General features: G+C 37.3%; 1 protein-coding gene across 8 annotated transcripts in view; it reads left to right on the plus strand.

The window, feature by feature from the left end:
* Nucleotides 1-23,978, plus strand: part of LOC129727768 (sodium/potassium-transporting ATPase subunit alpha) — a 182,397-nt gene that overhangs the window by 101,639 nt on the left and 56,780 nt on the right. Inside the window, exons 1-3 of one of the 8 annotated variants that reach the window (XM_055685955.1) lie at nt 12,891-13,152; nt 13,847-14,169; nt 14,714-14,894. The exons of 5 other annotated variants lie outside the window; for them this stretch is intronic. In XM_055685955.1, coding sequence (XP_055541930.1) covers nt 14,883-14,894 — 12 coding nt within the window. In that variant the 5' untranslated portion in view covers nt 12,891-13,152; nt 13,847-14,169; nt 14,714-14,882. Of the gene's footprint in view, nt 1-12,890; nt 13,153-13,846; nt 14,170-14,713; nt 14,895-23,978 lie in introns of those variants that run through there. 2 more of the 8 variants (XM_055685964.1, XM_055685972.1) reach the window with 2 other exon arrangements.

The following is a 23,978-nucleotide window of genomic DNA, read 5'->3' on the forward strand; positions in this document are numbered from 1 at the left end:
ACTGGTCTACTATTGATAAGATATGCCAAGTTTTATACCACCTTTTTCGGAAGCACTTAACCTATCGATCAAGACAAAAAGATTTATTTTAAAGCCGTAGTGCCTTCAGCAAAGTTGATCCATTAATTGTTCTCCATGTTATAAAAGTTGCAGTTTTGTGATTGAAAATCTAACTTTCCTTTTTTCATTTTTTTTTTGCATATGAAAATTCACTTTGCTCGGCACATTTGTAGCACATTTTATGAGAAACAATTCCTTCGAAGACACTATTATAATATTCTATCAGCTCATTTAAGGTGAAACGGTATTGAATCCACAAACGGCCGACTTCGAACCAACACTTCGAATTTTCAGAAGCGCAAGACTCGGAGATAAATAATGCGTTCCCTGTGAAAACGCTGTGAAAGTTTGCTTCATCTTAGCAAACATAAAATAACGTTTTCACAGGTAACGTAGAACTGTTACCGAGTCTTGTGCTTCTGAATATTCGAAGTGGTGGCTCGAACTAGGTTATTTGTGGATTCAAGACCGTTTGGCCTTAAATGGACTTTTGTGGAGTTTTCTGTAAATCACCACTACAAATTAATTTTTTCTATGTAACATTCAAAAGTGGTTTTCTACAATTTTTCAATGTTCTTCAACGTTGTCTGCTATAACAAAACGAACAACTTCACCAAAGAGAGCCTATTTTCATCACTCATATTTCGTTGGTTATTGACGATTTTTATCAAAATTATGCACTAATTTACTAACAAATATGTACAAAATCTGAAAATATCTGCAAAAAAAACACACCTATATAAACCCATTCCCGGCGCAGGGAAATCAGTTTTTACCTCGAAAAATGACCTTCAAACTCGTATTACTAAGCAACTACATGCACAATTGACACAAACTGTATTGTAGATCGATCTTTTCACTAACCGCATTATATAGTCTCGTTGTTCAAAACTGCAAGTATAATTGTCACCCGCCGGGAATGAGTTAAAGTGTAAGTAAAACATCTACCAATCCCGATAAAGGGATTTGTCTCTCGCATTCTCTCTGTAAACATCTGTAAATAAATTAGTGCATTCAACTGAGAGGAAAAGAAGACTGTAAAAGATAACTAGAAAGATTCTGTTGGTGGAGTCGCATCGACGACGACATAGAAGCACAAACTTACAGTTCTGAAAGAAGAGATTTTGGTACTCTTCTTCAATCAATTCGCAATCCAAATCTCCTCCACATGTTACAGCATTCTTATTCACGTTTTGTCACAATATTTGTACGATTGAGAGGGACTAAAAAATGAATGAAATTGCGCTGTCATTCTACAAACAAACATGTCTCTCGCTGGCTCTTGCATTCTCTCTGTAGATATCTGTAAATAAATTAATGCAATATTTTCTAAGATCATCTAATTATCTAAGAGATAAAAATAAACTTTCTTCGGTAAACTTGTGTGTTTTATTATAATCAACAACTTTGTAGAACATTGAAAAATTTAAGAAAATCACAATAAAAAGTTACTTAAGAAAAGGAAAACTCAACAATAGTTTATTTAAACTTTCAGATAGGAGTGTGGTGTCTTCGACAAAGTTGTTTCTTATGAAATGTGCTACAACCTTACTCAGCAAAAATGAGAAAAATAAATTTTGTTTTCAACTTTTAGGTAGATTAGTCACAAAATTCCTACTTCTATAGAATGAAGAATAATTAATAAAACAATTTACGGCTCCAAAATCATTTTTTTGAGTAATAAGTAAATTAGTGCATTTTTTTAGTGAAAATCGTCAATAACCAAAAAAATATGTGAGATAAAAATAAACTTCCTTAGAAGAAATTGTTTATTTTGTTATAGCAAACAACATAGTAGAACATTGAAAAATTGTAGAAAATCACTATGGAAATTTAATTTGAAAAAAAAAAGATTTTTAGGGGAAATCTAAAGAAAACTTCTTAAAGTCCATTTTATAGGTAGATAAAAGTATAGTGTCTTCTACAAAGTTGTTTCTTCTGAATGTGCTACAACTTTGCCGAACAAAGTGGATTTTTATATTCCAAAATGAGATAAGTAAATTTCGTTTCTCACTCTTAAGTGGTTTAATAAAAAAAATCCAATCTCCATAACATGGAAAATGATAAATGGAACAACTTTACTGAAGACACCGCGGCTCTAAAATTTATTTTTTTTTTTGAAAAAAATTTGGAAAAAATAAATTTGTATTTTTCATTAAAAGTGTATTTTGACGTAGGAATACGTCGTTGTTTTCTATACTAGAGTACATTATGTGAAATTTGAAATTAATACAGCAAATGTTGCGTCAGATTATAGATTATAGCGATTATAGCGAGCCAACCACTTAATGCAACCTAGCCATTTATATAGTGGATAGATAAAATGTATGACAATTGTTTGATATAATGTTTAACATTATTGCTTCACTACTTGGGGCGAAAATGGGTGAAAAGTTCCAAGGTCGAGCTTTCCCATACGTTTTCCTCGTTATTGCCTTCCTTCCTGATCACGGGTAACAATAACATGGACGGAATAAATTCCATCACCTACATATTTTGACTCAGCAAAGTGTTTTGCTTCGTATCTCATTCTCGAGCCTGCGTCGCCCCGCCTATATTGCAAAAATGTACTCTCAACTCGATACAAATGACTGCGTGTAGAAAATTCAACTTCATTCTTGTTCGTCATGCGGCACACAAGAAGGAGTGGCCAAAATTACCAAAATGCGAATTTCATATTCAGGAAATGGCAACAGGCAAAAACAACGATATCGCACGCTAGCCTGGGGGGCTAATGCGATCTCGATCAACTACATATTGTTTTCGGCACATTTTGCATGTTGTAGGATAAATACAACGATACAACGTGCCCCAGTGCTGAGTCGAGAAAATTTCCAGCTCGAAAAGATCCTCGACCTGATCGGAAATCGAACCCGATATCACAGCCGTGTGGGAGAGCTAGCCGACCGACATCGCTAACCACAGGACCACGGGGACCACTATAGTTTTTGATCTATATTTTCATAATTTCTCAATGAAATCTTGTCACATAAAACAGTTCATGTTGAAAAACGCCTCCAAAGTGACCTCTTTCAAATATGAAAAAAAATAGTTTTTTCTGAACATTTTGGAATATATAAAATCCTACTTAAGCTGTTCATGGTATGTTTGCATACAATTAAGGGGTAATATACCTTTTAAGTTTTCGAAAAACCGAAAAAAATATTGCATTATCTTGAAATACAACATCTTGAGAACATTTTCACAAATTTTCATAAAGATCTGAGCAATAGAGAGAAAGTTAGAGCGGTTTGTAGCGTGCCTCGCCACGGCCGCATAAGCTAAACTTGAAACTTTACACGCGATTATCTCGGAATAGTGTTTTTAGAAAAATGACTTTGCCGTGATCCTGATTGCGGGAAAACTACTGAACTCACTTGCAAAACCGAAAGTATAAAAGTGCTCCAAAGGGCCGAATGGCATATATCACTCGACTCAGCTCGACGAGCTGAGCATTTTCTGTATGTATGTGTGTGTGTATGTGCAGATTTTTATTCTCACTTACTTTTCTCAGAGATGGCTGGACCGATTCTCATGAAATTAATTGCAAATGAAAGGTCTTGTTGCATTATTCTGATTCCAGAGATACTAATATTGGATGGTATTTGGTTATTTTAGGCTGTTTTTCACAAACCGGAAGTCGCCATCTTGGATTTCAAAATGGTATTTAGGACAATTTCTGACCTCTGAGCGTCATTCTGGGTGAAGAAACACCCATATTGGGTGTAATTCGATTATTTTCGGCTGTTTCCCAGGAACCGGAAGTCGCCAACCTGAGGTCCAAAATGAGGTCTGTGATCGATTTCAGCTGCTGTGTATTATTCTAGATCCGGTGATACTCATGTTAGACGGAAATCGGCCATTTTTGGCTGTTTCCAGAAACCGGAAGTTGCCATCTTACAATGCAAAATGTTGCCTAAGGTCGATTATGGAACATATTTGTTGCCACTAAAAACATTCACCTGCCAAATATGGTTCCATTTAGTTGATTAGTTCGCGAGATGTGCAGAAATTTGTGCAGAAACATGTGCTCCTGGAAGAGGGAGGGGCGTCGAACCAATATGGACATATTTGTTTCCCTTTAAAACATCCACTTGCCAAATTCGGTTTCATTTGCTTGGTTTGTTCTTGAGTTGTGCAGAAATGTATGTTTCATTTGTATTGGACCCCTCCCTTCCAGAAAAGGGAGGGATCTCAAACTATCATAGAAACCTTTATCGGGACCACAAACTCCTTCATACAAATTTTCACGTCGATCGGTTCGGTAGTTTTCGAACCTATATGGATCAAACAGACAGACAGACCGAACTACATTTTTATATGTATAGATTACAACATCAATATTTTAGAACCTAAAGAGTGAATATACATTCATTGGATTGAAGCGTTCATGTAAATCTATTTTTACAAATAAAAGCTTGAATGAGAAAGGCTGGGTCTGACCGCTAGGTGGATTAATTTAGGTTTTTTTTAAATTTTAGTTATTAAATTCGCTGGTCCTTGAACGATCGCATTTTGGAACATACAGTTACATTTTTCCGCAAAAAAAAAATTTAATGCAATTTTTAGCGTTCAAATGCATTTTTTCAGGAAAAACGTTCCCGTTTGTACTGAAAACAAAATACTCTTAAAAGCGATCGTTCAAGGACCGGGGGCCTAGTGTGGTTGGTAACGTCTCCGCCAAGCACGCTCGACGCCTGGGTTCGTATCCCACCGCCGACATAGGTGTCGATGGTTGTGAGGTGGCGTGATCCACTCACAACCAACCCAACTGGTCTAGATTCGATCCTAGCCGACACCGGGAGATTTTCTGAGGCGAAAAATCTCTGGGATCACGCCTTCCATCGCATGAGGAAGTAAAGCCGTTGGCGCCGGTCCGTTAATAAACGGGTCGTGAGTTAGGGTCCTGGGAGTGGAGTCGCGTCCCTGGGCGTCGGTGATTGGCCACAACAGTGGCGGAGCTAGACCGACGGAAAATAAGCGAGAATAAAAAAAAAAAAAAAGGACACGGCACACTTCTAAACTAATGAAATAATATGAGTTTTTTGAGTTCAGTTGACCCGCTGAGTCGCTATCAGGATCACCGCAAGCCTCTGCAAAAAAAAGCGTTTCGGGGAAACGGCAATTATTCCAGTAATAATTGGTATATCTCAAAATCAAACGTATTTTTGTTGTTGTTGATTAACTGTACTTTTAGAAAAATACCACTTGGTTGCAATAAAAGTGGTGCTATGCACTTAAAAATAAATTCAAACTTCCCTCATTTTTCTCGGCCAAAAAGGTATATAACGCCTTAAGAGCTTATTATATTAGCTTCGTTAAACCGGAAGAGTATTGGATTTTAACCCTGCAGATTTTACCGCAGGCTACGTTTAAAATATTAATTTTTCTAATTTTTACCTTCAAAAATAACAAATCTAAGCACGCATAAGCACAACTCCTGATAGTGTGCCTGAGAGCCCTTTTTATACCCTTCAAGAATTCATGTTAAATGTTTGCGGATAATTTACGTTTTTTGTAGAAAAATACTTTGAATTTTTTGGTGATTTATCAACGACATTCTTCGTATATCATACCAATTTGGTTTAGAACACATGGAGAATACGAAAAACAAGTATAATTATTCTTTTGTATACACTGACGAGTTATTTTATAGTTTCGAAAAAAATGAGATACATAAAATTAGTCAAGAAATCCCAGAAAAATACATTTTTCAGTGTTAGTGTTGCCAGAAATCTTATGTTTGAAAAATTCAACTACTTTTTTCGACAAACGAGTATATTCTGAATTCGTATTTTTTCCTGCGATATACATGAAAATAACTTAAGAATCAGAGGTATAAATTTTGACCGTAAATAATGCCAGTTGCTTGGATATCGGATGAATTGTCAAATTATTGTGCTAATTCCACCCAATATTTATGTGGTTTCGCACCATTCAACTTTTGTATGGATTTTCATAAAATTTTTCTAACTTCGTCGAAACTCCGAAAAGTTTAGCCTAACAAAATTATATTAAATTAAGTTAAAGTAAACGAAATTCTTGGTAAATTATGTACACTCGGAGAAGTGAGTAATGTCCTATGAAGAATTAGATAAATATAATTTTCAACGATGATTCTACTGTACACCCAACGCAAACGGGAAACATTTTATTACTTTAGGGCAATTTTTTATTACTTATTGTGTCTTATGACTGCGCATTATACACAAAGAGTAACAAACAAAAAGTAATAAAAATTATGACGGCTACACGCTTGTATGTGTTTCTGGAGGAGAACATACAGTCAAGCACCGCAATGCATGTGTTAGCAAGACTTCACTCGCTGCATTTGTATTGATGCAACGATCAGGTTCATTTTTGTCCACACATAATCAGAATCTCAACCGTCTACCTCAAATGTCTAATTAGAAACACTTTCGTTTTGTCCCCCAGTGTTTACTTGAAATGGAAATATGTAATACTGTCTGACCAGAGTTGCCGAAGTTGCGAATATTGTCTGGATAGTGAGTTTCCATGAACCAATGAGTATGTGTTTTAGATATCTTGCGAATGTTTTTGTTTTTCTCTAACGCAGTTTACAGATCGTGATGTCATTTCAAGACACATTTCAAGTCTTTGAAATCATCAACGTTTGCATACTCTATGACGGGGAAAATGCTCTTGTCATATTTTTTCTCTACTCCGTATGCGAACTAATACACGCACACCGGATGAATTGGAGATTGAAGAAACTTGTAGCATGTGCAACATATGCGACGGTGTGTGATTTTTTTTCTTTTTGCTTGAGATGGAAAGGGAGCAGTTTTCGACAGAAAAAATCTTGCATGTGGTTGAAACGACCATTATTAGATAGTCGTACTCCCGTGACACGTGCTAAATATATGGCAGTATGTGTTGTTACTTGACTGGGGAAGAATTTTATTGTCTTTTAAGTAATAGGTTTGTTACCCAAAAGGCAATTTCGTGCTATTGCTTCTAAAGTAATAAGGCAAAGTTTTGCGTGTACCATAAATGTAAAACATATGATTCACCAGGATGTTACAAAAAATATCCAAGAGCTATTAGTTGACTTTGTACAACAAACCTAATTGAAATCAGTCGATCAATGATCCAATGAGTGCATAATTAAATTTCCTCGAGAACAAGAATGAATAAATTTTGATTGATATTTTTTCAGTTCAAAAATCTTTTATTTATTTATTTTTATTTCTTATGGAATATATAAAGGCTTTAGGCCCGTTATCCACACTTAATATTAAAATACAATAAATTAAAGACAAAAATACAATCAATCAACACTCATGAAGTTGTCCTCTTAAATATAAACTTAGTCTGCTTTTCAAGATTGCAGGCGACATGTCGATGTTAACAATATGCTGTAGTTCATTAAATGATCTCATGAAACGGCATGTAGGCTCATGTTGTGAATAATTCCGAGCTCGTTGCGGAGGGTTAAACACTCTTGGGTTTCTTAGCGTAACCGTATTGCTATTACGATGTATTCGGGCTGAAAGGGTTCGACTATCATTCCTTCCTGCTAATACATTGGTGAAAAATACTATGTCAGCAATCCTATGTCGGCAATATACTATGTCAACATTAACTAATGCACACAAGTCTTGATAGGCAGGTAGTTGACCACCATTGCATCTAAGGTTCCGTAAGGCAAAACGCACGAACTTTTTTTGGATTTCTTCAATTCGTTGAATATGTGTTACATATTGGGGGCGCCAAACAACGCTCGCAAAGTCCAGCTTGTTCCGTACTAGCGCTTTGTAAATTGCTAATATAGAATAAGGGTCTTCGAGATCCCGTCCGTACCGTCTCACAAGAGAAAACAATTTCAAGCTGTCTGTAACTACATTGTCAATATGATTTGTAAACGAAAGTTGTCGGTCAAATGTGACGCCTAGGTCGCGAACTTTTTCTTCACGTGGTAACTTAGTTCCATTGAAATGATATTTGAACTCGATAGGAGATACTTTACGAGAATATGTCATAACTGAACATTTTTCAGCGTTAACGTTTAGACCACTATCCGAGCAGAATTGTCCAAAACTTTGCAAGTCCAGTTCTAATTTAAGAAAATCGTCATTTGTTTTGACGGGCAAGAAAATTTTCACATCATCAGCATAAATCAGAATCATAGCATTAGTCAATTTGTCTGGGAGCTTGTTCATCACGAGTACGAATAACAGTGGTCCTAAGTGGCTTCCTTGAGGTACTCCCGAATTCACAATGAACGAATCAGAGACGTGTCCCTTAATTTTAACATACTGAACTCTTCCCACCAAATATGTTTGCAACCAATTGTAGAGTGGACCGCCAATACCGAAGTCACTAATCGATCGAAGAATGCTTTCCGTCTTAACCGCATCAAATGCCTTGCTCATATCTGTGTAAATACAGTCGACTTGAAAACCTTTGCATATATAATCGGTTACTAGAGAAGTTAAACTCGCATAGATTCGTGGTAACGGATTTCTTCTTTAAAAGTCCGTGTTGCACAGAAGAAATGCGTTCAGCGACTAGCTCGTAAAGAGAATCGTACACTAGCCGTTCGAAAAGCTTACACCCAACGCAAACGGGGAATATTTTATTACTTTCGGGCAATTTTTTATTACTTTTTGTGTCTTATGACTGCGCATTATACACAAAAAGTAACAAACAAAAAGTAATAAAAATTATGACGGCCACACGCTTGTATGTGTTTCTGCAGGAGAACATACAGCCAAGCACCGCAATACATGTGTTGACAAGACTTCACTCGCTGCATTTGTATTGATGCAACGATCTGGTTCATTTTTGTCTCCCTTCATCCACACATAATCAGAATCTCAACCGTCAACCCTAAATGTCCAATTAGAAACACTTTCGTTTCGTCCCCCAGTGTTTACTTGAAATGGAAATATGTAATACTGTCTGACCAGAGTTGCCGAAGTTGCGAATATTGTTCTGGATGGGCACGAGTTTTGTATATTCAAACAGGTCCAAATGAGTTTCCATGAACCAATGATTATGTGCTGTAAATAGCTTGCAAGCAAGCGAATGTTTTTATTTTTCTCTAACGCAGTTTACAGATCGTCATGTCATTTTAGGGCCCATTTCAAGTCATTGAAATCATCAAAGATTGCATAGTTTATGACGGGGAAAATGTTGCTTGGCAGCTCTTGTCATATTTTTTCGCTACTCCGTATGCATACAACGAGCGAACTAATACACGCCCACCGGATGAATTGGAGATTGAACAAACTTGTAACATGTGCAACTTATGCGACGGTGTGTGATTTTTTTTTGACTTGAGGTGGAAAAGGAGCATTTTTCGACAGAAAAAACGTTGCATGTGGTGGAAACGACCATTATTAGATAGTCGTACTCTCATAACACGTGCTAAATATATGACAGTATGTGTTGTTACTTGACTGGGGAAGAATTTTATTGCTTTTTAAGTAATGGATTTGTTACCTAAAAGGTAATTTTGCGCTATTGCTTCTAAAGTAATAAGGAAAAGTTTTGCGTGTAGGAGTAGCAGATTGTTATACCACGATAATTCTCTACATCCGAGCGAGATCCTTTTTTATGAACAGGTGTGATGTGAGAAATTTTCCAAATTAAAGGAAAGTAACCGGAAACCAGTGACGCGTTGAACAAACTGGTAAGAGGGACTAAAAGCTCACCTTGGAACTGTTTGAGGAGGCTGTTAGAGAGAGTGTCAGGGTCAGGCGACGAGTTTGTGTCAAGTTTGTGGATTCCATTTTTAACATCAGTTTCAGATACTTGAAATACTTCAAAGCTACTTTCGAAAGAAGGTATACGCACCGTTGAAGGCTGCTCTGCAAAGACACTACGGAAATGTTCGGCGAAAAGGCCAGTCGACGATTGAGTATCTGTAGCGGTTGCGCCTCTGTACCTCATATTTTCTGGGATCCCAGAATGTTTCCTTCGATTATTTACGAAGTTCCAGAAATCATCACATTTTCAAAAATAATCTCGGTTTTTTTGTAAAATCTTTGAACGAAACAAGTCACGAACTACATGAATCACAACAATATTCTGTATAAAAAAAATTTGAGGTTGCAAAAGACTCTAGAACGTAATCAGCTTGCATTGAATCAGTAGATGATATTCTCAATGCGTTCGATTCAAACAATATAGTAGGTAGTCTGAGTATCGATTTACGTAAAACATTTTATCTGAACTGGCACGGAATAAATCGATTAGCAGGTGATTTAATTGCAAGTTATTTAGGTAGTAGGTCTCAGTTTGTGGAGATAGGTAACATACGCGGTTCCTTGAAACCGATTATTGTAGGTGTGCCACAGGGAAGTAGCTTGGGCCTCTTGTTCTATTTGCTACATATTAACAACATTGGAAGCCTTTTTCTAAAACAAAAACTAATGTTATTCGCTGAGTCGATAGCAATATTTTAGAGAAAAAAATTCTTCTACAAAGTTGTTACATATGATAAAGCGCTTATTGAAAAATTATTAAATATAAGGGTGACCCAAATTTTCTATGAAATCAAGTATTTTTTTTTATCATTGTAAATGTAAGAAAAAGTTGCTCTATAATGTTAGAGCTCCGTTAATCTTAAGCAACTCTGTTCTATATTTTTGGAAATAACCGATTTAGATTAAAAAACACGTTTTACTCCTACATGCCCTACATGATTTGAGAAAATGAATATATACAGGGTGATTGGTTCCTTGGTGGGGTTGATAGAGGGCTACATTTGATGGAATAACCTCTTCTACGCATATGCCCTAATGTTAATCTACTCGGAGTTATTCAACGTTAGGATCTACTTCGGAGTTTCTTGGATACTCTTCCATAGAGTGGCTTGAATTTCACGTGTATACCACATAGAGCGATTCTGTTGGTTTCATTTGAAAGCTGAGAAAATTTTTCACTAGATACAGGCCTAACATGTTTAAATAAATGCAAAAAATAATATTCTGGAGACAAAAATATTAAAAAAAAGGACTGTCTAAGAGGATTTTTATGTTTTCTCACAAAAAAAACATCAATCCACCTAGCAGTGCAGTAACCTTTGTTATATTGAATATTTATATATTCCTATTATGCCAGTAAACCACAAATGTTGTTCTTCGCATTTATTTAGACATGTTCAGACTGTTTTTTAACCTTCATTTTTGACCTTCAAGTTGCTTTGAATAATATACATTTAAAATTAGAGCCACTCCAAAGAAGAGTAACTAAAAAAATTAACAGTTTAATAACTCCGAGTAGATTAAAGTGAGGGCTGTGGACTCTATACCAATAACCTAATAACCTTGTATATTCAAGAAACTAAAATAGCAGTTTTGCATTCAAATTTGAATTCAAGAACACGAAATTATTCTCACAACCTTAGGCGGTCTAATTATTTTCATTTACATCAAATAGGGCCGAATGTGGAAGAAAACGAATAACATATGACAAAACTTCAATGTTCAATAATTTAACCCGTTGATCTAGAAAATCTGTCTAATTTGAAGCTTTGAAGCACGACAACTTGAAAAAAAAATAAAAAAAATAATTCAAGCATTATTAATTTATTATTAAATTTGGTAGAAATCATTGGCCAGCCCTTCAAAGAAAACTGTGTTTATCGGGTTATCTTCATTTGTAATTCTAATGTCAAGAAAAATCTCCTTGAACTGTAACTAGAAAAAAGCATGGATTTCATTGGTGATCAATTTCACTTCCACAAAGTACTCATTTGCTTTGGAAAAAATCAACATGTACTGAGTTATTTGGAAAATATTGTAAAAAGCTATAAAGCTATCTAATGAAGAGTTATACATTTTTCGCAAATTATTGACAAATCCGATTGCTCAAACTTATTTTTTTTTTCATCTATTCTGGAACAAGGACTCGAGGGATTCATTTCCAATAATTTTCCCATATGACAAGTAAAAAAAAAAAACATCCAACCGATGCCAAGCTTCTAAACCCTGAACGTGTTTCTAACATTGTTCAATTTCAGCAATCCAAACTTTTCACAATAATGTTATTTTAATGCACGAATAACTTTTTTTTACGCCTTATGTTGTTATTTTGCCTCTTCTGAAGAAGGAAACATTTCCTCAAAGAAAAAAACATTCATTCGTGCTGTCGAGAAAACAACCCTAAATCGTAAACAAAATCCAATCAAAACGACATTGATAGCATCAAATACCAAAACTGTTGTCAACACGAAACAACAATCAACCGATGAAATAAACATGACTCAGCATCGCAAACCGTCCAGGCTCCAGCTCCAATCCGCCGAGCTGACATTTTTCAGGACTCATCTTTCAACCTCAACCGGAAAACGGACCGACTGTCGAACGAACTTTTTTCAAGAAGATCGAACGATTATGTAAACCTTTTCGATGCATTTTTTTCTCACTCATTTGAATGCATAAAAAGGAATTAGACCAGAATGTCGGCGGCGCGCTATCCTTGCCGAAGCTTTGAAGTGCGAATCATTATGCAACCTTCCTTCTTGTCCGCGTACTCAAACGAAAGTAGCTCGTGTCACCGTGGCCACCGCCATCCAGCAGCTCCCTCTACACCCTCATACCCCCCCTTTTCACCGATGAAGCGCTCAGTTCCAGCCGCACGGACGCCAGCAGCTTTTATATACTGCCTCTTGTTTTGGGATGAATTTTACGGCTGTCGAAGTATGCTCTACTTTGAAATTATCTTGTTTCAGAGTACGAGCGCGAGCGAGAGAGAGCAAGGAAGCGAGAACGTGACGCAGTGTGACGTCATAACTAAGAGAGCACAAGAGTAGAGCTTTTCAGCACGACGACCATTGGAAGCTTAAACGCCGTGGCCAAGTCAAGTCAGCGTTCAGTTGAGCGCCGTACACGTTCGGAGCAGGTCGCGTTTCGCAAAGTCTCTTGCTCTAAGTGGTGTGGTGGTGTTGTGCTGTGCTCTACTCCTCTACTCTACTATCAGCCCTACTTCCCCGTTACTGGTGTGAGGTTTGGTAGTGTTGTGGTCGTGTCACTGGCAGGAAGTGTGTGACCCTGCACGCACAGACACATACACACACGCGCACGAAATCGTGGTGTACTGAGTAGCGGAAGGTGTGTTGGTGTGAGTATCTTGCCTAATCGGACTGGCTGGTGGATATCGAAGGATAATCACGGATCTCCCCTTTCTCGGAACTCAACCCTCAGTCGCTCAATTGCTGACAGTGCGAAGCAAGAGTGTAATCGGTTGGTGGCACACAAACTGGACTGCTCACAGTTAGAGTGTTGGAGGGTTGCATGCACCCTGCAGTGCAGGAAGGACTTTTGGGCTGTGAAGTTGCAAGTATTTGTTGCGAGCAGTTCAGTATGGTGAACCCACCGCGATAACTCCTGCTGAGCGTGTAGCTGAGTGGCTGAGTGGTTGAGGCAGCTGCTCCGACGCCGGAGAGAGCAAGTCAAACGAGAGCGCGAGTCGTGGGATCCACCACCGTAGGACCCAGTGACTATCGCTGTCCATCAACGGATGGTCATTTTTCTCCGTGTGCTCTCTGGTGCGAGTACACGGTCCGTGATTTCCAAGAATCGGAACAGACATCCAGCAGTAGGGAAAGAAAGAAGGAGCATATTTGAAGAGCGTTCTTCGACTTTTCCACTTGTGTTCAAAGAAAACCAGCTGCATAAATCTTTGCTCAGTTGGGGATTGTGTGTGATTCTTGCTGGAGTCACCGTGTGAAAGTCGAATGATACTTGCTACTAGTGACGAAGTGAAGTTAGTTGATAGCTGATAGAAGGAAAAAATCATCCTTATCCGATTGCAGAGTTTCTTTGCCGAGTGTTTGATTTAGTAACCCCTCGAAGCGACACAAAATGACAGTGTGAAACGAAGTGAAGTGTGAAGTGAGTGTGAGCTGACGAAGGCAAAAAGGAAAAGTGTTTTGTGGGAAATCGATTTTACCCCACTGGGGAGAATTCAACACCGTAGAAAAGCAGCGAAAAAATAAGAGCCTAAGGAGTAACGAAACACAAAAAAAAGACCTACCATCAACACCAGTTGCCTCCACGAAGGCAAGAAAGGAAGGATTTCCTCGGAGTAATCCGCTGGCGCAAAGGAAGTTGAAGTTGACAAACAGGAGTTGAACAAGTATGTGTTCCAATCGTGAGAGAAAAATAACCAACCCCAAAAATAATTAAAAACTGTCTTCGCCGACCGTCGATCCCTACTGCATGTATGTGTGTGTCAAATCGACGAGAAACAAGCCAAAGTAGAAATTTTATTTTTAGGATATTTAATAATAAAGTTTTCGCAGTTTTTTTTTCTACTGCTGTTGCTGCGTCGGATGTCACTGCTACTAACTACTGCTCCTTCGATCTACTGCTTGGTTGCTTGGAGGAAAATTCGGAAAAAGGAGACCCTTGTGTGTGCTGCGCGTTTCAAACCGACTTTTCCCACGACCCTCTCGCGTGTTTCTCTGGTAGCAAATTCATGCACTCTCAAGCGACTCGCTGCTCGCCGCACGTTCACAACCCCGTCACCGAAAAAAAACAGCACTGTCGAGCGTCTCCTTTTTCTTCCAAAAAAATCCCCAAGCGACCAACCGAAACGATAATCTTTTTTCTGCGGTTTCGAAGTAGTTGTTGGTACCAGCGCAGCTGAAAACAAACCCTTCGTTATTATTTTTCCATAGGGTATATTGAGTGACTGACTGACTGACTGACTGTCAGGTATTTCCTCACTCCCGGACTCACCCAGTTCTTGCCGGAGTTCTTCGGAAACTTCGCCCGCGAGGGCTACGCGTTTGAGAAGGGTTTTTGACGAAGTTGCGCAACCCCGCAAGAAAGGAAACCAAATTAACAATGCCCGCCGAGGTATGTACCAGAGAGCGAAACTAGAAATGCTTATTATGAAATTAGCGAAAAAAAACTCCCTTCGAGATTTGATTGCAATGTCAGTTTTTTCACCTGGTTGGTTACTGGAACAGTAACCGGACGCTCGATTACGTAACTGGGTGGAAAAAACGTGGTTCCATTATTCTCATACTATAAGCGTTATCGTTGGAAAAAGTTTTTACCTGTGGGACTTCACCACTTTACCAGCGGGACTTTACTTTCGAGTGCTAAAACGGTGTTCGTCCATTTTTTCGTTGTATTTCGTTTGTCTGTACCCTTTGTACTGATTACTAATCACTTTTCGGCTATGATTTTGCTTAGTGAAAGATATACCAGAGAATGTATTATTGTAACATTACTTAAATTAAACATGAATTTGTTTACAATGCACTTAGATTCTACCCGGTCAAACTGTTGTGCCAGAATAGAAAAACAATCGGTATAATTGAAGCAACGTTTTGTGCGTTGCAAGAATTATTTATATGATTTTTATAACTTATAGTTCTCTACAGTTAAAGCTGATTAGCAAAGTTATGCAGATCTTTCTGAAACAAAAACTGAATATTTACATAACGGTTATCATTAAAACTCATTAATCAGCAATCAAATGGGCTCTTCCCAATCAGGTCTACAAATTACAGTTTAAAACTCTATTTAAATTTCACTCCACACTAGACAAACCCTCGGCGGAATACAAAAGGGGTTTGAGCCCCGGGCCGAACTGGGTTCGACTCGTCAGGTGTTGTCTCGCCGCAGCTCTAAAATCGATTACAACCCGAACCCGGTCGGTCCGGTTCGGTTACATAATCCCGTCCGAAGGGTTTCTAATATGATGAAAACGTAGAACATGAGATTTTTACGTTTCACCCGTTCCCATTATTCAAGACAACACCAAACCCAGAATCGGCTGACCCGTCGGGTAGCGGGAAATTGTCTAGCTTTAATTATCGAGTCAGAAAGATTAAAGTTCTACCGCAAGTTTGCGCAAAATCCATTCCCGCGTCTTCTTTCCGTACACGAGTTTGACGGACTTCCGTCGCGAGAGTTGCTCTCTGAGAGGCACAGCCCGTGCCACCCAACCCAGCACACGTGTGCAACCCCCCATTTTACCAACCCCCTAAGCTGAGTGACTCAAGCGAGTAGCTCATGCTCTTCCCAAGAATGAGTGTAAACTTTTATGTAATACAAAATGTCCTTTTTGTCCATCTGTGATAAGAGCTTTTCGCCGCTGCTGGTGGTGATGTGTATTGAACAAGGCTTGAAAATATCTCAAGCAGTAAGCACTTACGGCCGTGGCGAAGTTACATAAAAATTGATACACGATCACGACGGAAAATGGCTTGGTATTGTTTTTTTTTTCAACGCGATTGTTTCTGGCTAGTGTTCAACAAACGCGCGCGTCGTATCCCGAGGGTCCCATGACCTACTTTTATCGTCCCCTGTACTTAAAACTGTACGGGGTTGACTTACGTTCGTTATGTTTTGACTTAACATTTCACATTCCGCGGAAGGCCCGTTCCACTCGTTGGTGGTGCCTTTCAAGAGGTCCTCTTAATCAGTAAATGCGTCCTTTCATAGGCGCGGGGGAAAATGTGTACTCTCGAGATTAAAAAGTGGGCAGCGCTTGGCCCACTTTTGTAAGCGTCGGATTGAGGGTTTGATTTTCTGGGATTACTGGCATGTAAATTTGCATCTTAAGTCGAAATTGATTTTTCTGGATTTTGTAATAGCAACAATATAAAATTAGAATACGGGTAGTTTTCGGCTCGAATATTTTCGTTGAAATTTTAAATTTCCTAAATTAGAAAATTTTTAACGTTTCCCAAGTTCAACATTTTTAAAACTTTACTGTTAAGAAAGCAAAAATCATGAAAAAAAATTAAAAAAAAAATGAAATCCTTTGTGCTAGTCACAAACACTTTCATAAAATTTCATGTTTACGCGATTTTCACACAAAATTCTGGAAAAGTGTATTTCCAATTATTGTTTTTTCTTTCAACCGTTTATTTAGACTGTCGGTCAAATTTAGATTTTTCGAGAGTATTAGGCAGACATGAATTAAAACATCTTACAAGTAGAATTATTTTTATACCCGAATCGGAATTTTGCTTATTTTACGCGGAAATGTTTAGTATGAAATTCGAAACAAAAAATGCCATCCGAGGTTCGATTGCAATGTAAGCATTTTCCCTTCTCTTCTGTTTAGTCACTGGAATAGCTCCGGATGCTCGGTTACGTAACTGAGTGGAAAAGCATCGCGGTTCCATTATTCTCATGCTATAAGCGTCGTTTTTCGGAACAGTTGATCGTAGCAACCTGCTAAGAAGCTTTTGTTCATGATTCAGTTTTTACCTTCAGAAGCAGTTATTCGCAACAAAAGTATAGCTTTAGTTTCAATTTTTCCAATGTATTTCGTTTGTCTATATTCTCGAGAGATATCAAAATCCACGTTGATTTCGAGTTTATCTATATTTATGCGGTAATCTTTTTCCACGGTTTCAAACGTCATGTACCGTTTTGACTCAAACTTCGACAGTCCCAAACTTCGAACAGTTCGGAATAAAAATCGCATTATTATGGGTAGAGTAAACAAAAGTATGATTATTATATACCATTTCGTTAATCGGAATGTCCTTTATCCAGTGATGTATAGTTCTGCACTGTAGGACCACTTCCAGGGAACCAGCAGGCGTTGAAAAAAGTGACAGTCAGTATTGAGAAGGTTTGCCTATCTATCTCTTAGTGATTACATTGAAGTGTTCGTAAATTGAATGAAAGCCGAGTTCTGAATTTTCGTTAATTTAATAAGCAAAACATGTTTGAATCTATGTAAAGAGCCCTTAATTGCAACAAAAATAAAATAACCAACATGTTAAACCTTTAAAGAACTACGAGAAAATTCATTTTTTGTTGATTTTTTAGTGCAAGAAGTTACATTATAGCTTAAGTGTTCGAAATTCGATGCAGTACGGTATCTCCCGTATAAATATCGTTCTCAGTATATTGAAACTTGTGGAATGTTACATCTTTTATTGCTCTTCAACTTCAATATTTAGAAAGGCTTCATTAAAAAATTCGAAACATTTGAAGCATTTGATTTTTGATTTCTAGATTTTTTTTTCATTATTACTGTTTTCACATAGATTTTATAATCCTTTATTAAATTAGTTGTATAACCTATACTCATAAAAGAATGCAATTTTGATTTTCATGAATTGAAAAGGAATCCTCAGTTTCCACAATCTCTAATTTTAAAATGAAAATATATTCTCCAAGTTGTTGAGACCTGAAACATCCAATAACACTCAAACCCTAGAAGTACAATATAGAAACTTTACATCCCTCATTATGTGAACTTGAAATTTAACTTACAATTCGATTTTTTTTTAAAAATTATCGTCTGTCTCGCCTTGAACATCTAAAAAAATCCCCAATTCGCCTGAAACAGATAACCTAAAAAACTTTTGTTCACAATGCAGTTTTTTCGGTGGGACTTCACCACTTTACCATCGGGACTTCAATTTCAAGTATGAAATCCGTGTTTGGGTGGATTTAGAAGCAGTTATTTATTTTCGTTTTTATTTGTTTATATTTGTTTTAATTGAAGAATCCTACATCCTTTTATTGCTCTTTAAACTTCAATATTCGGAAAGGCACCATAATAAATCCGAAATTTCCGAAGTATTTGATTTTCAATTTCTAGATTTCGTTTTTTATTATTATTATTTTCACAAAGATTTTAAAATCCTTCAATAATTTAGTTGTTAAAGAAGAATGTAATTTTGATTTTCATAATTATAAAATGAACCTCAGTCTCCACAATCTCAAGTTTTAAAATGAAGATATATACTCCAAATCATTTTGTGAACTTGAAATTTTTACTTACATTTCGATTTTTTCCAAAACTTACATCTGTCTCAGCTTGAACATCTGAAAAAAATCTCCAATTTGCCTGAAACAGAAAACCTGCTAATAAACTTTTGCTCATTCATAATGCAGTTTTTACCGATGGGACTTTATCGCTTTACCATCGGGACTTCAACTTCAAGTATCAAATCCGTGCTTGGGTGGATTTAAAAGCAGTTATTCGTAACAAAAATAAAGTTTTATTATGTATTTTTTCGTTGAAATTTCGTTTGTCTATTCTGTCGAGAGGTTTTAAAATTCACGCCGGTTTCGGATTTTTATTCATATTTTTTTTTGTTTTAAACGTCACGTAAGATCGATATTGGAATAGTGGAACATACAGAATCTTACGTCTTTTATTACTCTATATACTTCAATATTCAGAAATGCTACACTAAAAAATCCGAAACTTTTGATTAATTTGATTTGTAATTGCTAGATTTCTTTTTTCATTTTTATCGTATTTACAAAATTTTAAAATCAATAAACACCTAAAGTAATAAAAGAACGCAATTTTGAACTCCATAAGTTGAAAATGAATTCTCCGTTTCCACAATCTTAAGTAAATCTCAAGAAGGTTCTGAAACTCGAATACTATTTTTCTTAGTGAAGTTATATTCTCCAATTTGTTGAGGCCCTGAAATATCTAACAGCCTCAAAACCCTAGAATTAAAATATAGAAATTTGACATCCCTCAATTTTGTGAGCTTGAGATTTTGCTTACATTTCGAACTTTTTAAAAATTTCATTTCAATTTCATCTGTCTCACCTTTAACATCTGGAACATTATCAGCCTGAAACAAATAGCACTGGATATAGTTCTGGAATAATTAGCTGCTTCAAAGTTCCGTTTTTCAATCTGGAATCTTGAATCTTCTGATATCCGAAACTGTAACAGTTTATGTAGAGTGCTAGAGTTCAATAGTACAAAATTCTCTGCACTGTGTAGCCTCTCAATTGTTATCTTATGAAACCATAAAAAGCAGAATCGCGCCAAATGACCTATGGAGATATTCCCATGAGTTATTTTCTAAAAGAGCGTATGCGTTTTACGATGGGTTTTATTAAAAGCATTGTAGCTCAGAAACCTTTGGTTGGTTATAAAAACTCTCTGAGAATAAGTTGTAGGGAATTATTAATGTTTAATAAAAAATATACACTGTGCAAAAGAATTTTTTTTGACTCAAAACTGAAAAAAACTGAAAATAAACACTACATTTTAATTTACAAAAAAAAGGGAGAATAACTTTTTTTAAAAAAGTTCGGGTTTGAGATGTAAAAAACAAATTTTTTATGGAAGCTCAATTTTTTTCAAATTCTAATTGCAATATTTTTCAAATTTTTTGTGTTCTTATGATATTAATTCATTTGAAATCAAAAAGCTATTGGTAGTTAACAAGCTAAATGCATCGGTTTTCGAGTTATTTTGAATTTAAGGTCGAGCTCTAAATTGGAACCTTCAAGGTAGTTGTAGTACAGAAAGTTCCTTAGCCTTTCAAAATCCTCCATTGTTAACTGTCTATCTTTAAAACTAATTCATCCGTATCGTAAATTGCTTAAGCTTCCACAATTTTCCTTGGAAATCCTTAAGGTGAAACTTCATTGAATCCACAAATGGCCTACTTCGAGTCACCACTTCGAAAGCACAAGACTCGGAAATTGTTAATGCGTTCCCTGTGAAAATGCTATTTTATGTTTGCTGTGGTGAAGCACACAAAAAGAATTTTCATACGGATCGCAATGAATATTTCTGAGTCTTGTGCCTAGGGGCCATCCACATACCACGTGGATAGCTTTGGGCGAGGGAAGGGGGGGGGGGCTGGCTTATGTCCACGGTACATACAATTTTTTTAGAATTTATATGGGCATTTGCCCACAGAGGGGGAGGGGGTGGGGGTCAAAATCGTTGAAAATCTGTCCACGTGGTATGTGGATGGCCTCTTATGAAAATTCGAAGTGGTGACTCGAAGTCGGCCATTTGTGGATTCAATAAGGTTTCACCTTAAAGTTCCCAGAATCATAAAGTTTTGGAACTCCCAACATTGTTCTGATTTTGAATTTCGAGTTGATTAAAAAATAGCAAGAATGGATACTTTCGTTTTTTAAATTTCGCGATTTCAAGCCCCTCTTCAATCTTGAGGTTGTGAAATTTTGCTAATCATAAAAACCAAAATCACTTTCGCAGAAAAATCCACAAATCATATATGTTTGAAACAACATAAACCCAAAGTTTGGCGGTCGGGAACTCGTGGAATGATGAGTCCTGAAAAGCATTCCTGAATCTTCATCTGATCTAAAAGCCAAAAAATATCTCGAATAAGTTCCATTGTCTCAATTCAAGTTTTTGCTCGCAAGTTTGAAAATCCTATATTTAAATTCTAGAAACTTGTGGTCAGCGTATTCCGTTGATTAACTCGCGCTCGAAATACTCTAAAACTTGAAATCTTGCAATTTTAAAATTCCCAAGTCTGAAATACACGATCAAAAAAGTCATTGTATTCACGAGAATATTACGATATTTCAATTAGCAGACGGTCTCAATTTTACTTATTACTTCAAAAGTAATAACGAAAAATTCGCTCTTTTGTAACAAATTTGTTACCTAAAGAACAATAACATTCATCCCCAGTCAGATACGCATGTTACGAGATCATGACTACCCTTACTAACACGCAGAGAATCCATCCCCAGCATACCTATAACTCGGTGACGGAATCGTGAAAGGAATCGCAAACACGATCCGGAGGATTCCCACTCACGATTCTTATTTCAAGAATCCTAGAGCCATATACAGGGCATTCCTGGGGATTCTTTTTCAGGAATCCTTTTCAAGAACGCTCAGGAATCCAATAGGAGGAATCCTAGAGAATCCATGCGAATCGTATGTGTTCGTCCGGGTACGAACAATAACGAAAAATTCTCCTTGTAACAAATTTGTTACTTCAAAAGCAATAACATTAATCAACACTCAAAAAGAAAACACATTGTCGTATAACGTTTGCGGTGAAAGAAATTACTTTCTTCGGATGGTGATAAAAAATAACTCAGACAGATAATTGAGTTTAATAAATTTCCCATGGAAGGTAATTATATTAGCAGAAAGGTTCTACGCCCTTGCGCGCGGCCTTCCGGCAGTTAACCGGAACATTCGCCATGGCGGACGAAAACATGCGTGTAAGCATGTTTTTGAGTTCTTTCTTTGTTTTATTTATCAATCCCCCCTTAATTTTCACAACAAAATTGTTGGAGTAGATCACCGTGTTTTTGGTCTTATGGTATTTCATGATGAGCGACGCAACATCTGACAGGCACTTGGTATTATAAATTTCCCCGTTCAAGATCAGTCCGGGGCGAAAGAAGAGCAGCTTTGGCATCCCCTTCTCGCTGATTGTTAGCCACAGCAGTACCTTCTTGGGTAACTTGGTGTGTGCAATATACTTCACCTCGGTGCTCACCTCCTTCGTGGGAAAAGTAAAATACGAAGCGCCCTGCCAGTTGTTGCCATCCAGGGTGAGACCACCACCGTCGGGATTTGCCAGAAAAATCAACTACCGCTGCGTCATTGCCTGCAGCTCCGAGACCATGTTCGCCAGGTACTTCTTCACTGCTTGGCTGGTTGCACCAAGCGCACGCAGCGATGTAGCCACTTTTCCCCCGGTCTTCCTCTTTGCTCAGGGTCGTCGGCCGTCCGGAAACGGGCTTTCTTTCGCTGCTCTGATTGTCATGTTGTGAAAGCCATGTTGAAAACACACACTCATCGCATTATGGAAACCAAACGGATTTGCAGTTCCGCGTGTAATAAGTTTTTCCCTTCTTGAAAATTGTTTTTAAAATTTTACTTATAAATACAGGGTCACTTTTTGATGATTATTTTGACACGAGTCACTTGAGTCACTGTTTTAGTTGTGTTTAAATGTTTATTGAACAAGCTGACCGCGTCCTCAATCCGTGATGTGTGTAAAATTACGTAACAAGTTTGATTTCCTTCTCTTAAATCGACTGTTCTTTCCTGTTTCTTCTAATTGAAGGGAAGTTAAAAAAGAGGCAAAGGGAAATGCATCCTATGTTCTAAACACATAATTCTAATGAAACATTTGGGGTTACATAATAAATTTTAAAGCTCGATATTGATTTATTCATTAATTTAATTTAAGTTAACTGACAAATGTCTGATCAAATGTTGTGCGGTCAAAATAAAAAAAAATCCTCGATCAGAGGCCTTACCAATGAGCAATGAAGCGTTTTTTAGGCAGTGGCGATTATTGAAATCTCGAGCAATTTTTGTGATAAATCCTAGTTGACGTGTAGCTTTTGAGATAACAGCCGAACGATGTTAACTAAAAGTGAGCTTAGCATCAAGTAGGATACCAAGGTCTTTAACTTGGTCCACTCTCTTGGGGAAATGCCCATCGCTTTGGTAGTCGAAAAGTATTGGACTACTTTTTCGGTGAAACGTCATTTAAGCACACTAAGTACAAGCCGACTTCGTCGACACCAGTAAAAAAAAGTGTCTAACAGAGCTTGTGAACGTAAGCAGTCATCAACAGATTGAACTACTACCTATAATTTTAGGTCATCAGCATACACTAATTTGCAGTCGACTCAGGCCCGGATTTGAGGGGGGGCAAAGGGGGCAAATGCCCCGGGCCTCCCGATTGAAGGGGCCCCCTAAGTACTAGGGCAACCTTTTTCTGCTCGTCACCTTCTTTTATGTTTTTTTCTTTTATGTTTTTACACAAAACTTCCAATGCAAAACATTGCGAAAACTATTCCTAAAGTATATCGAATGTGTTATCATTTAGCACGTCGATCATTAGGAGCATTCTGAATTCTAAATAACTCTCTATTTTATTGACAATCTTAGCTGCTACGTGTCTTCGGAATCTTCGAATGTACCCAATCAACGACCCACAGTCAGCTTTGCGAGAGTTTCCTACTGTCGAGCGGGATAATTTGTTCGATATCAGTCGACTATTCCCCAGAAAACTATCATCCTAAGTTACTCTATTACAATTTCCTCTATCGGATGGTACTCACTCTAACTGAACTTATTAACCTCTCCATTGCTCAATCTATTCACACCGTCTGTTTAGATCCAACATTCCATTTGAACTCTCGTCCGAGATTCGTTCGTTCGTTTGTTTGTTCATTCATTCA

This window comes from Wyeomyia smithii, chromosome 1 (assembly GCF_029784165.1).
Source record: "Wyeomyia smithii strain HCP4-BCI-WySm-NY-G18 chromosome 1, ASM2978416v1, whole genome shotgun sequence".
NCBI classification, from domain to species: domain Eukaryota; kingdom Metazoa; phylum Arthropoda; class Insecta; order Diptera; family Culicidae; genus Wyeomyia; species Wyeomyia smithii.